This window comes from Pan paniscus, chromosome 5 (assembly GCF_029289425.2).
Source record: "Pan paniscus chromosome 5, NHGRI_mPanPan1-v2.0_pri, whole genome shotgun sequence".
In the NCBI taxonomy this organism is placed as follows: Eukaryota; Metazoa; Chordata; class Mammalia; order Primates; family Hominidae; genus Pan; species Pan paniscus.
The window spans coordinates 50,039,114-50,051,320 of record NC_073254.2 but is presented as its reverse complement, the minus strand read 5'-3'; the positions used below and the strand labels follow the sequence as shown (position 1 = coordinate 50,051,320).

The 12,207-nt window shown below is 42.9% G+C and overlaps 1 protein-coding gene across 5 annotated transcripts in view; it reads left to right on the top strand.

Annotated features, from left to right (window-relative positions):
- FKBP5 (FKBP prolyl isomerase 5) overlaps positions 1-9,665 on the top strand; it is a 115,480-nt gene extending 105,815 nt beyond the window's left edge. For all 5 annotated transcript variants that reach the window (XM_034961928.3, XM_055113507.2, XM_055113509.2 and 2 more), the window contains 3 exons: positions 3,043-3,228; positions 6,022-6,261; positions 7,314-9,665. In XM_034961928.3, coding sequence (XP_034817819.1) covers positions 3,043-3,228; positions 6,022-6,261; positions 7,314-7,421 — 534 coding nt within the window. In that variant the 3' untranslated portion in view covers positions 7,422-9,665. The remainder of the gene's footprint in view (positions 1-3,042; positions 3,229-6,021; positions 6,262-7,313) is intronic.
- The last annotated feature ends 2,542 nt before the right edge of the window (positions 9,666-12,207 follow it).

The window sequence follows — 12,207 nt, the reverse complement described above, 5'->3', positions numbered from 1 at the left end:
TTCCACCCACACATTTTTTGCTCCCAATGATAGCAAAAGGTTTTGTTGTTGGTATTGTTTTTAGAGAGAGAGGGTCTTACTCTGTCACCCAGGCTGGAGTGCAGTGGCACAAGCATAGCTAACTGCAGCTTCGAACTCCTGGACTTAAGAGATCCTCCTGCCTCAGCTTCCCAAAGTGCTGGGACTATAGGCGTGAGCCACCACACCACTTTAGGAAAAGTTTTGATTCCATATTTACATTCCTTTGATTTCAATATTTACTCAACAAACCTTTATTAAAGACCTCTTGGTGCTAAACCCTGAATATTCCAAAAGGGAGAGGACAATGCTGCCTGTCCTCAAAGACCAGCAAGAGAAAAGGCAGTGACAGAAAGAAAATGCCGACCTGAAACTGGTGAGGACTTTATTCTTATTTTTTTGTAGCATCCAAAAAAGGAGTGGTAGGCCTAAGACTATGACAAAATGTAAGTATTGTCTTAGCTTGGGCTGCCACAGTAAAATACCATACACTGGGTGGCTTCAACAACAGGAATTTACTTCTGGAGATTGTAAGTCCCAGATCAAGGTGTTAGCAGGGTCAGTGTCTGGGGAGGGCCTCTCCTCTGGTTCCTTGTAGCTCCCTTCTTGCTGTGTTCTCACATGGCCTTTCCACATGCACGTGAGTGGAGAGAGGGCAGAGGGCAGCAAGCACCCGAGTTTCTTCTTATAAAGGCTCTAATCCCATCATGAGGCCCCACCCTCATGACCACATCTAACCTAATTCCCTCCCCAAATGCTCCATCTGCAAATATCACATTCGGGGTGAGGGCTTCAACATAGGAATTTAGGATGGGGGACACAATTCAGTCCATAGCAAATCTAATTTCCTCAAGAATTTCAGCATTTAAAATAAAATGCCCTGGTTTCGTGTTCTTATGAATAACCTGTATCACACACTTCTGAGGCAGAGAGGGTGACAGACTTTGATTTTAGTGCCAGTCTTCCCTCTCCTAAGTGAGTGACTTGGGAAGAAGGATGTTCGAGGGATGTAGCCTGGCCCTCATTCACACCCAGGCCCTCCAGCTGGAACAGGTCTGCCCCATCTTCATCACCAGAAAATCCACACCAGGGCTTCCTTTCTACAGGCAGAGCTCGTTTCTTACGTCACCCACTTGAAGTCCTGTATCACAGGCATGTCCTCTTAGACCTGCTCTATGGTTTTTCTCTTACTCAGACTCCTTGGGTGAGGGTTGGAGTATTTGTGGGGAGAGACAACTCGGCAGTGAGATGTACGCGCTGCTTAGACTGTGGTAAATCCTAGTAACATGGTCTTAACACTGTTGGTCAGGCATTGAATTTAATGTCCTAATAGATCTGGCTGCTCCTCTGCCATCTGGCAGGATGTATCATCTGTGGTTTTGAGCTTATCACCTCCTCAAAGGAGAATCCCCACTTGCACTCCTGTTTCTATTTGCGTATTTACCAGCGATTCCCCAGTGCTTTCATTCACCTTAAAATCACAGTGGACACATTGTCTCAGCCCTGGAGGGGTTTTGTTTTGTTTTTGAGGAGTCTCGCTCTGTCACCCAGGCTGGAGTGCAGTGGCATGATCTTGGCTCACTGCAACCTCTGCCTCTTAGGTTCAAGCAATTCTCCTGCCTCAGCCTCCTAAGTAGCCGGGATTACAGGCATATGCCACCACACCTGGCTCATTTTTGTATTTTTAGTAGAGACGGGGTTTCATCGTGTTGGCCAGGCTGGTCTCGAACTCCTGACCTCAGGTGATCCACCTGCCTTGGCCTCCCAAAGTGCTGGGATTACAGGTATAAGCCACTGTGCTCAGCCCCCAGCATTTCTCATATAAGCATGTATGTGTGTGTGTGTGTGTGTGTGTATATATATATATATAAAATATATATATATAAAATATATGTTTATATTTATATTATATATAATATATATAATTAATGTGATTTTTTTTAATTGTTAGAATTCTAAATCTAATCAGGTAAGCACAAAAATAGGAGGAGAAAGATTTTTCTCACATAGCTGACAGACCTTTCTGATGTATATTGTTTTATAGTTGTTGTTTATGTCGTATGCTACTATCCAACTATTCATATTCCCATTGCCTATAGATCAGGGGTCAGCAAACTACAGTTTGCTGGCCAAATCTGGTCCCTGCCTGTTTTTGTAAGTACAGTTTAACTGAAACACAGCTGCACCCATTGATTTACATACTGTCTAGAGCAGCTTTTGCACTACAAATGATAAGAATTTAGTAGTTGCAACAGAGACTGGTTCAAATAGGATTGGCTGTGTTTGGAACTAGCACTTGCCAGAATGTAGTATTTGCTGTGAAGTGCTGAAAAGAAAAGTAACTTCCTCTTCATTTTTTTAGTGGCATAGTCTAAAACTGCTCACAATCCTTTTGAAAGACTAAAGAATAGGCCAGGTGTGGTGGCTCATGCCTGTAATCCCAGCACTTTGGGAGGCCAAGGCAGGCGGATCACAAGGTCAGGAGTTCAAGACCAGCCTGGCCAACATAGTGAAACGCTGTCTCTACTAAAAATACAAAAAAAAATAGCTGGGCTTGGTGGCGGCCACCTGTAGTCCCCAGCTACTCGGGAGGCTGAGGCAGGAGAATCGCTGGAACCCGGGAGGCGGAGGTTGCAGTGAGCTGAGATGGCGCCATTGCACTCCAGCCCTGGAGACAGTGCAAGACTGTGTCTCAAAAAAAAAAAAAAAAAAAAAAAAGACTAAAGAATATTAGCACCCAAAGAACATAGCCCAGAAGCCTTGCTGTACTACACCTGCTGAAGGGACGGATGGAAATGCTGCAGAGCAGCACTAGGCAGTGCTCAGGCACTGCCCCAAACCAGCCCACAGGCCATTGAGGCCTCCAAAGGAGTGGGAAAGGTACCTGGAGAGCCATCTCCAGAAGGAAAGAAAGAAACCAGCTGTACCAGGGTTTGCTGGAGGGGTTGCTTCACTTTGAGGATTTGCTTTTCTTTTGTACCCCCTCAAGAGCTGAGTACAAGTAATGACGCTTTTTTATCCTAGGGAGGCAAATACATGCAGGCGGTGATTCAGTATGGGAAGATAGTGTCCTGGTTAGAGATGGAATATGGTTTATCAGAAAAGGAATCGAAAGCTTCTGAATCATTTCTCCTTGCTGCCTTTCTGAACCTGGCCATGTGCTACCTGAAGCTTAGAGAATACACCAAAGCTGTTGAATGCTGTGACAAGGTAACATCGTGTCTCCTGTGAGATGGACTTTAGATACTCCAGATCTTTTCTCCATCTCTGTCTTTTGCTTCCTCTCAGCCAAAGGTTGCAGGATTTTTCATTTTGCTTTTTTTTAATTTATTTGAATGTTTGGGATTATTTGTTTCTCAGTATGAATTGGGAAATTCAGCAAGATTTTTATTACAGTCAGACTTTTATGATACCTAGACTGTTTATCATAATGCATTCTGAAGAAAAGTTTTGATTAAAATTAAATAATTATTATCCACGACCTTCCTTATAACTGTAGTATTTATATCAGAGTAGATGTATAACTCCTCAGGTTCAGTTTAATAAGAGCAGATTTAACTTAAGCTTTTCTGGACTTTAACAGACTGCAACTGTTCATATAAAGCATATATATAGGTCAATTTTTATTATAATCATTTATTCACTGATATGCATAAATAATATGAAAGGTCCACAGAGCATCCGCAGCCTTTTTATTTTTACATTTGTCTTATTAATACTATCTTTGGTCTTTTGAGTGCTTACACACAGTACTCTATAACAGTGGTTTATCATCTGTATCGTTATGTATCGTTCTGATATATTTATACACCAGCCGATACTATTTTAGGTATCTGGTCTCAGAGTGAACAGTATATATTATACTGTGGGTAAAAGTAAAAACTAATCATTGGATGTATCTTAAAGGTAGACATAAAAGGATAAGAAAAGCAAGGCAACTATTTTGTACATTCTTTGTGAGATTATTTTTGAATTTTGTGGATCAGTGTTTCCTATCGCATCCTCTCTCCCAAGACCAGTTATTAATTTTATATGTATTTTTTCGTTTTTTTCATACAGAGCAGAGAGAGAGAGAGTGTGTGTGTGCACGCGTGTGTGTGTTTTGTTTGTTTTAGAGACAAGTTGTTGCTATTTTTCCCAGGCTGGGGTGCAGTGGCTATTAATACGCATGAACATAATGTACTACAGCCTCAAACTCTGGGGCCCAAGCTATCCTCCCACCTCAGCCTCCTGAGTAGCTGGGACTACAAGTGCATGCCACCACACCCTGCTAATTTTTAAATTTACTTTTGTAGAGATGGGGGTCTTCCAAAGAGCTGGGATTAAAGTTGTGAGGTACCACACCCAGCACAGCCTTGACTACATTATTTTCCTGTCTTCTATTGACAGAAGCAGTCATATAGCATCACTATTAACCCTATCTTTGGCAATAGGAAGCCTGTTCTCCTTATTTTCCTCTTTTTTTTATTTTTGGAGATGGAGTCTTTCTCTGTTACCCAGTCTGGAGTGCAATGGCACAATCTTGGCTCACTCTAACCTCCACCTCCCGAGTTCAAGCGATTCTCCTGCCTCAGCCTCCCAAGTAGCTTAGACCACAGGTGCCAACCACCACGCCAGGCTAATTTTTGTATTTTTAGTAGAGACAGGGTTTCACCATGTTGGCCCGGCTGGTTTCCAATTCCTGACCTCAGGTGATTTGCCGCCTCAGCTTCCCAAAGTGCTGGGATTACAGGTGTGAGCCACCACAACCCAGCAATTTTCTTTTAGCTTTGTTGATTGTATCTTTCTCTTTAAAGAAGGTTTTAATGTTTATGTAGTCAGATTTGTCGTCTCCTTTCTAGTTAGAAAAGACTTCCCCACACCAAGATTATAAAAATAACTGAAGCCAGGCACAGTGGTTTACACCTGTGACCTGTAACCCCAGGACTTTCGGAGGCTGAGGCGAGAGGATTGCCTGAGCCCAGGAGATAGAGGCTGCAGTGAGCTGTGATTGAGCCACTGCCCTCCAGCCTGGGCGACAGAGTGAGACCCTGCCTCAAAAAAATAATGATTAGATTTTACATATTTTAAAATAAAAAATAATTGAAACATTTTATGGTTTTTTTAAATATGTAAATATGATTGATCTAGAATTTATTTTTGTGCTTACAATATGAGGTAAGAACTTTTTTTTTTTTTTTTGGAGACAAGAGTCTCACTCTGTCACCCAGCCTGGAGTGCAGTGGCACGATCTCAGCCCACTCCAACCTCCACCTCCCTGGTTCAAGCAATTCTCCTGCCTCAGCCTCCCAAGTAGCTGGGATTACAGGCGCCTGCCACCATGCCCAGCTAATTTTTGTATTTTCAGTAGAGACAGGATTTCGCCATGTTGGCCAGGCTGGTCTCGGACTCCTCACCTCAGGTGATCACCTGCCTCAGCCTCCCAAAGTGCTGGGATTAGGGTGTGAACCACTGCACCCGGCCTTAACTCTTATTTTCTATGTGGATAGCTGCCATCCTGGCCCCGTTTATTTTAAAGTTAACTCTCCACTGATTCACATTACCACCTTTGTCGTTTTCAAATGTTTTTATATGCAGACACATGACTGTTTCTGAATGATTCGTTCTGTTCCACTGAGCTGTTTGTCCACATGCTAGTAACCAAACTGTCTTAATTTCAGTAGTTTTAAAGTTTGTCTTTTTCTCTGGTAAGACAAGTGCCTCTTATTTTTTTCTTTTTTCCCAAATTTTTTCAGCCATTCTTGGGCACTTATTTGTTCCAGTGAACTTTAAAATGAACTTCTCAAGAGCCCCCTCTCAAATCTCCTTGGGATCTTTCTAGAAATTGCATTAAATGCAGAAAATAATTTGGGTAGTAAATTTTGATCGGTAGTATGTAATTATCTTGAGCCCCATTTTTTTAAATACACTTTTTCCATCTCCTTTGGCAAGAGAACTTTGGTAAGCTGTTTACTGAATTTATTAAAATTCGTCCTTTCTAAAATATAGACCATCTATTCCTAGGCCCTTGGACTGGACAGTGCCAATGAGAAAGGCTTGTATAGGAGGGGTGAAGCCCAGCTGCTCATGAACGAGTTTGAGTCAGCCAAGGGTGACTTTGAGAAAGTGCTGGAAGTAAACCCCCAGAATAAGGCTGCAAGACTGCAGATCTCCATGTGCCAGAAAAAGGCCAAGGAGCACAACGAGCGGGACCGCAGGATATACGCCAACATGTTCAAGAAGTTTGCAGAGCAGGATGCCAAGGTGTGTGCAGAGCCCGATGACTGCAGGTGGATCGAGAGCCTGACCATGCCCCTTTGATTTTAGGGGACAGGAACAGTTAAACAACCCAAGAGGCTCAAGAGTAGGGAAAACGATTTCCAATCTAATCTGAGGCTGCTTTGGATCCAAAGGTCGAGTAGGGCAGTTCCAGTCACCAAAGGCACGCGTCATGAGAGATGAGAAAACTAAATTCCCTTCAGATGTATTAGATTGGTTCAAAAGTAATTGTGGTTTTTACCATTACTTTCAATGGCAAAAACAGCGATTTTGCACCAACTCCCCCCGCCCGCCCCCCGGGCCCCTGCCCGAGTCAGAGTCTCACTCTGTCACCCAGACTGTAATGCAGTCGTGCTGACATGGCTCACTGCAGCCTTGACTTCTCTGGATCAAGTGATCCTCCCACCTCAGCCTCCTGAGTAGCTAGGACAAGCACACTACCACACTGGGCTAATTTTTTAAAATTTTTTGTAAAGATAGGGTTTCACTTTGTTGTCTAGGCTGGTCTCGAACCCCTGGCTTCAAGGGTTCCTCCTGCTTTGGTCTCCCAAAGTGCTGGGATTATAGACATGAGCCACCATGCCCAGCCCTTTTGTCATTTTTGAAAAATTGTAAACCCATCAGGATTTTTTTTTTCAAGTAAGACTTATGATTTTCCCAGGAAATGGGATGTTATAGGAGCCCCATCATCACACCTGTTATCTTGAGGGTCGGCAGCCAGCCTGACAAATGTGGCAGGAGAGGTCTGTCTGCAGAGAGGGCGGCCTCCCTACAGCATAGTTGGCATTCTGGTCCTGTCCCCAGTCTCCAGGAATGCCCAGACTTCATTATCCCACAGCTGTCCCATGTGTCAACCAAAGAAAGGTGAAGCTCCCACTCTAACTATTGGTAGCACAGCCCTGACCTACCCAGCTAGATATCCTAGAGAAAATCATTGCAATACCTCGTGTTTGGGACCTGATAGACAGTCTGGAGGAGCCAGGAATTATTTCACTTCTTTATTCTCTAACCTTCTTGATTGCTTATTTCTTCCTTAGGAAGAGGCCAATAAAGCAATGGGCAAGAAGACTTCAGAAGGGGTCACTAATGAAAAAGGAACAGACAGTCAAGCAATGGAAGAAGAGAAACCTGAGGGCCACGTATGACGCCACGCCAAGGAGGGAAGAGTCCCAGTGAACTCGGCCCCTCCTCAATGGGCTTTCCCCCAACTCAGGACGGAACAGTGTTTAATGTAAAGTTTGTTATAGTCTATGTGATTCTGGAAGCAAATGGCAAAACCAGTAGCTTCCCAAAAACAGCCCCCCTGCTGCCGCCCGGAGGGTTCACTGAGGGGTGGCACGGGACCACTCCCGGTGGAACAAACAGAAATGACTGTGGTGTGGAGGGAGTGAGCCAGCAGCTTAAGTCCAGCTCATTTCAGTGTCTATCAACCTTCAGTATCCAATTCAGGGTCCCTGGAGATCATCCTAACAATGTGGGGCTGTTAGGTTTTACCTTTGAACTTTAATAGCACTGCAGAAACCTTTAAAAAAAAAATGCTTCATGAATTTCTCCTTTCCTACAGTTGGGTAGGGTAGGGGAAGGAGGATAAGCTTTTGTGTTTTAAATGACTGAAGTGCTATAAATGTAGTCTGTTGCATTTTTAACCAACAGAACCCACAGTAGAGGGGTCTCGTGTCTCCCCAGTTCCACAGCAGTGTCAACAGACGTGAAAGCCAGAACCTCAGAGGCCACTTGCTTGCTGACTTAGCCTCCTCCCAAAGTCCCCCTCCTCAGCCAGCCTCCTTGTGACAGTGGCTTTCTACCACACACAGCCTGTCCCTGGGGGAGTAATTCTGTCATTCCTAAAACACCCTTCAGCAATGATAATGAGCAGATGAGAGTTTCTGGATTAGCTTTTCCTATTTTCGATGAAGTTCTGAGATACTGAAATGTGAAAAGAGCAATCAGAATTGTGCTTTTTCTCCCCTCCTCTATTCCTTTTAGGGAATAATATTCAATACACAGTACTTCCTCCCAGCATTGCTACTGCTCAGCTTCTTCTTTCATTCTAATCCTTGCTATTAAGAATTTAAGACTTGTGCTTACAATATTTTTGACCTGGAGTGGATCTATTTACATAGTCATTTAGGATCCATGCAGCTTTTTTTGTCTTTTTAAGATTATTGGCTCATAAGCATATGTATACTGGTTTATGGAACTTTATTTACACTCCTCTATCATGCAAAAAAATTTTTGACTTTTTAGTACTAAGCTTAATTTTTAAAAACAAAATCTGTAGGGTTGACAAATAAATAGTTGCTCTTCTACACTAGGGGTTTCACCTGCAGGTTTGACACGCAGTTGCTCGCTTTTCCTGCCCTGTCAAGCTTCTCTGTTCTGGCGTGAGTTGTGAAAGAGTTGAAGACAGCTTCCCATGCCGGTACACAGCCAGTAGCCTAAATCTCCAGTACTTGAGCTGACCATTGAACTAGGGCAAGTCTTAAATGTGTACATGTAGTTGAATTTCAGTCCTTACGGGTAAACAGATTGAGCATGGCTCTCTATTCCCTCAGCCTAAGAAACACTCATGGGAATGCATTTGGCAACCCAAGGAACCATTTGCTTAAACCTGGAACATCTCACTTTTTTAAATCTTAAAAAACACTAGCAGTTATATTTTAAATTAGTTTTTATTTTTATGGTGGTTTTATCAAAAGACTTTTATTATTAGATTGGGACCCCCTTCAAACCTACAAATCAAGTTATTTCCTTTTATAATACTTTTCTTCCCCATGGAACAAATGGGATCAATTTGTGAGTTTTTTCCTTTAATGATAACTAAAATCCCTCTAATTTCTCATTTATGCTTTTGTCTTTTTTATGAAATATTTCTTTTAAAAGCCCCAGTCTCACCTACGAAATATGAAGAGCAAAAGCTGATTTTGCTTACTTGCTAAACTGTTGGGAAAGCTCTGTAGAGCATGGTTCCAGTGAGGCCAAGATTGAAATTTGATACTAAAAAGGCCACCTAGCTTTTTGCAGATAACAAACAAGAAAGCTATTCCAAGACTCAGATGATGCCAGCTGTCTCCCACGTGTGTATTATGGTTCACCAGGGGGAACTGGCAAAAGTGTGTGTGGGGAGGGGAAGGGTGTGTGAGTGGTTCTGAGCAAATAACTACAGGGTGCCCATTACCACTCAAGAAGACACTTCACGTATTCTTGTATCAAATTCAATAATCTTAAACAACTTGTGTAGAAGTCCACAGACATCTTTCAACCACCTTTTAGGCTGCATATGGATTGCCAAGTCAGCATATGATGAATTAAAGACATTGTTTTTTAAAAAAAAATCATTTAGATGCACTTTTTTGTGTGTTCTTTAAATAAATCCAAAAAAAATGTGACTTCCCATTGTTTTTGGTTTTGCTTAAGTGATTTTCAGGGAAAGCTATATTGGTTAAAAAACCATGGTGGGGGCCAACTTGAAGAAATTAGACATCAGAGAGGTCAGGCGTAGTGGCTCATGCCTGTAATCCCAGCACTTTGGGAGGCCAAGGCAGGTGCATCACCTGAGGTCAGGAGTTTGAGACCAGCCTGGCCAATGTGGTAAAACCCTGTCTCTACTAAAAATACAAAAATTAGCCAGGTGTGGTGGTGCACACCTGTAATCCCAGCTACTCAGGAGGCTGAGGCAGGAGAATCACTTGAACCTGGGAAGTGGAAGTTGCAGTGAGCCAAGATTGTGCCACTGCACTCTGGCCTGGGTGACAGTGAGACTTGGTCTCAAAAAAAAAAAAAAAAAAAATCAGAAAATCGGCAATGGACAGTATCATCCTACACTTTGCTCTAAGGTGAACCTGAAACCAACATTGGGGTGAAAGTGGCAGAACAATGCATCATTGCTAAAAAGAACCAAGTAATCGGAAAAATAAAAAGGTTTTGTTTTTTCATTAGCCAGCGGATATTTCACCTTTTTAAGCTGATTTTAAGGTAGGCTCGACTTGCAAAATAAAATTTAATTGTGCCCTTTAATAAATATATGAAACATAAGTAAGCCTATCTAAGGTGGTGGTCCATATTGAGCATGCATTTTCTTTCTTAAGTAGCATATATCATCAATACTCATCATCACAGACTCTCAAGGCCTAAGGAGATGTCACATATACTGCAAATCCTCATTTTCACACTGCAAAAGAAGGTGGCACAGTGCTGGAAGGTACTTAGTAGGACCTCTGAGGTCTACAGACAGGTTGATGCAGGTTCTAGGCACCCTTTATTCCCTCTGAATTCTTGGCTTCATCTCTGGATTTGAATTATATTTCTCCCTCCTCCCTGTTAAATTATTTATTAATTTATATAATTATATATATAAATATATAATGAAATAAATATGAAATTTTTTTTCATATTTAGGTAATGAAATAAATTCCTAGCTAGGTGCGGTTGCTTATGCTTATAACCCCAGCACTTTGGGAGGCCGAGGTGGGCAGGTCGCTTGAGCCCAGGAGTTCGAGACCAGCCTGGGCAACATGGCAAGACCCTGTCTCTACAAAAAGTACAAAAATTAGACAGACATGATGGTATGCACCTTTAGGCCCAGTTACAGGCTGAGGTGGGAGGATCACTTGAGCCCTGGGAGGTTGAGGCTGCAGTGAGCCATGATCATGCCACTGCACTCCAGCCTGGGTGACAGAGCAAGACCCTATCTCAACCATAATAAATTCCCTTTATTTGCGTGCTTTTTTTCCTAAGAAAATAATGATCACCCTAGGGATCTTGAGGATGAGCCAGAGAAGATTCCTGGCTGTAAATGTGTGATCTCAGAAATTCAGAGGCAGCTTGCACAACCTCCAAAACGAGGACTGCCAGTGAAGGGCTTTGTCTATACTTACTTGGCCTTAGCAGCACACTGAACTCCACTTTTAGTATGGTACATGTGAAGCCTGTATTCTCTGGGGCTGGAGACTATCTCCAGTATTGGTGACAAAACGCATTGAATTTGAGCCAGTTAGTCAAAATCCTGAAACTCAGAATTCCCCAACCCAGCTGTGTATTTTTTCCATCAGCTGGCTACTTATGCATTTGAATGACAGTGACTGACAAAAGTACATAAAAGGACATTCTCTGATGGCTTGAAAAGTTTTGGTAGACCTTCAGTACTTCCCTTCAGATTTTTCTCTACTACATGTCTGACGTGGAGATTTCTGTGGGAGGAGAAGGCACTATCTGTAATTGCCCAGAATCTCCACGTGTGACCTTAATAATACACGGCAAGAAAGAGACAGCGTTAAATACAACTCTTAAGATTTTTGACAGCATCTTGTTTGGGTAACTGCAGCCTATAGTTAGAAAAATTAAAGCACAGTTTATAAGGCAGGGATTCTTTGTCTTCTAAAGATGAGGGAACCTTGGAGAATCAAGAATATGGGGAGGACCCAGAATGGTGATGCAGCCCGCCCATGGCCGTCAGGTCACCTGATGCCCTTGCACCATTTTAAAATAGGTCTTTTTCTAGTATGATGAGTGATGCTCTCGGTGTATGGAAGGAGATGTTGGTACTTCCTTAGAATTCCCACATTTGGTGGAACTGAAATGGCAGCAGAGCCATGGGCCTCATAGTCTACTTTGGAAGAAAGCTATGGTGGGAAGCTTGCCAACGTGTTAAGCAGAGGCATCTTTTTAAAATACACTTTAGGGGCCAGGGATGGTGGCTCACACCTGTAATCCCAGCACTTTGAGAGGCTGAGGCAGGAGGATTGCTTGAGGCCAGGAGTTCAAGACCAGCCTGGGCAACATAGACCCCATCACTACCACACACACACACACAAATTAATTAGCTACACATGGTGGTGCATGCCTATAGTCCCAGCTACTTGAGAGGCTGAGGTGAGAGGATACTTGAAGCCATGAGTCGTAGGCTTCAGTGAGCTATGATCACGCCACTGC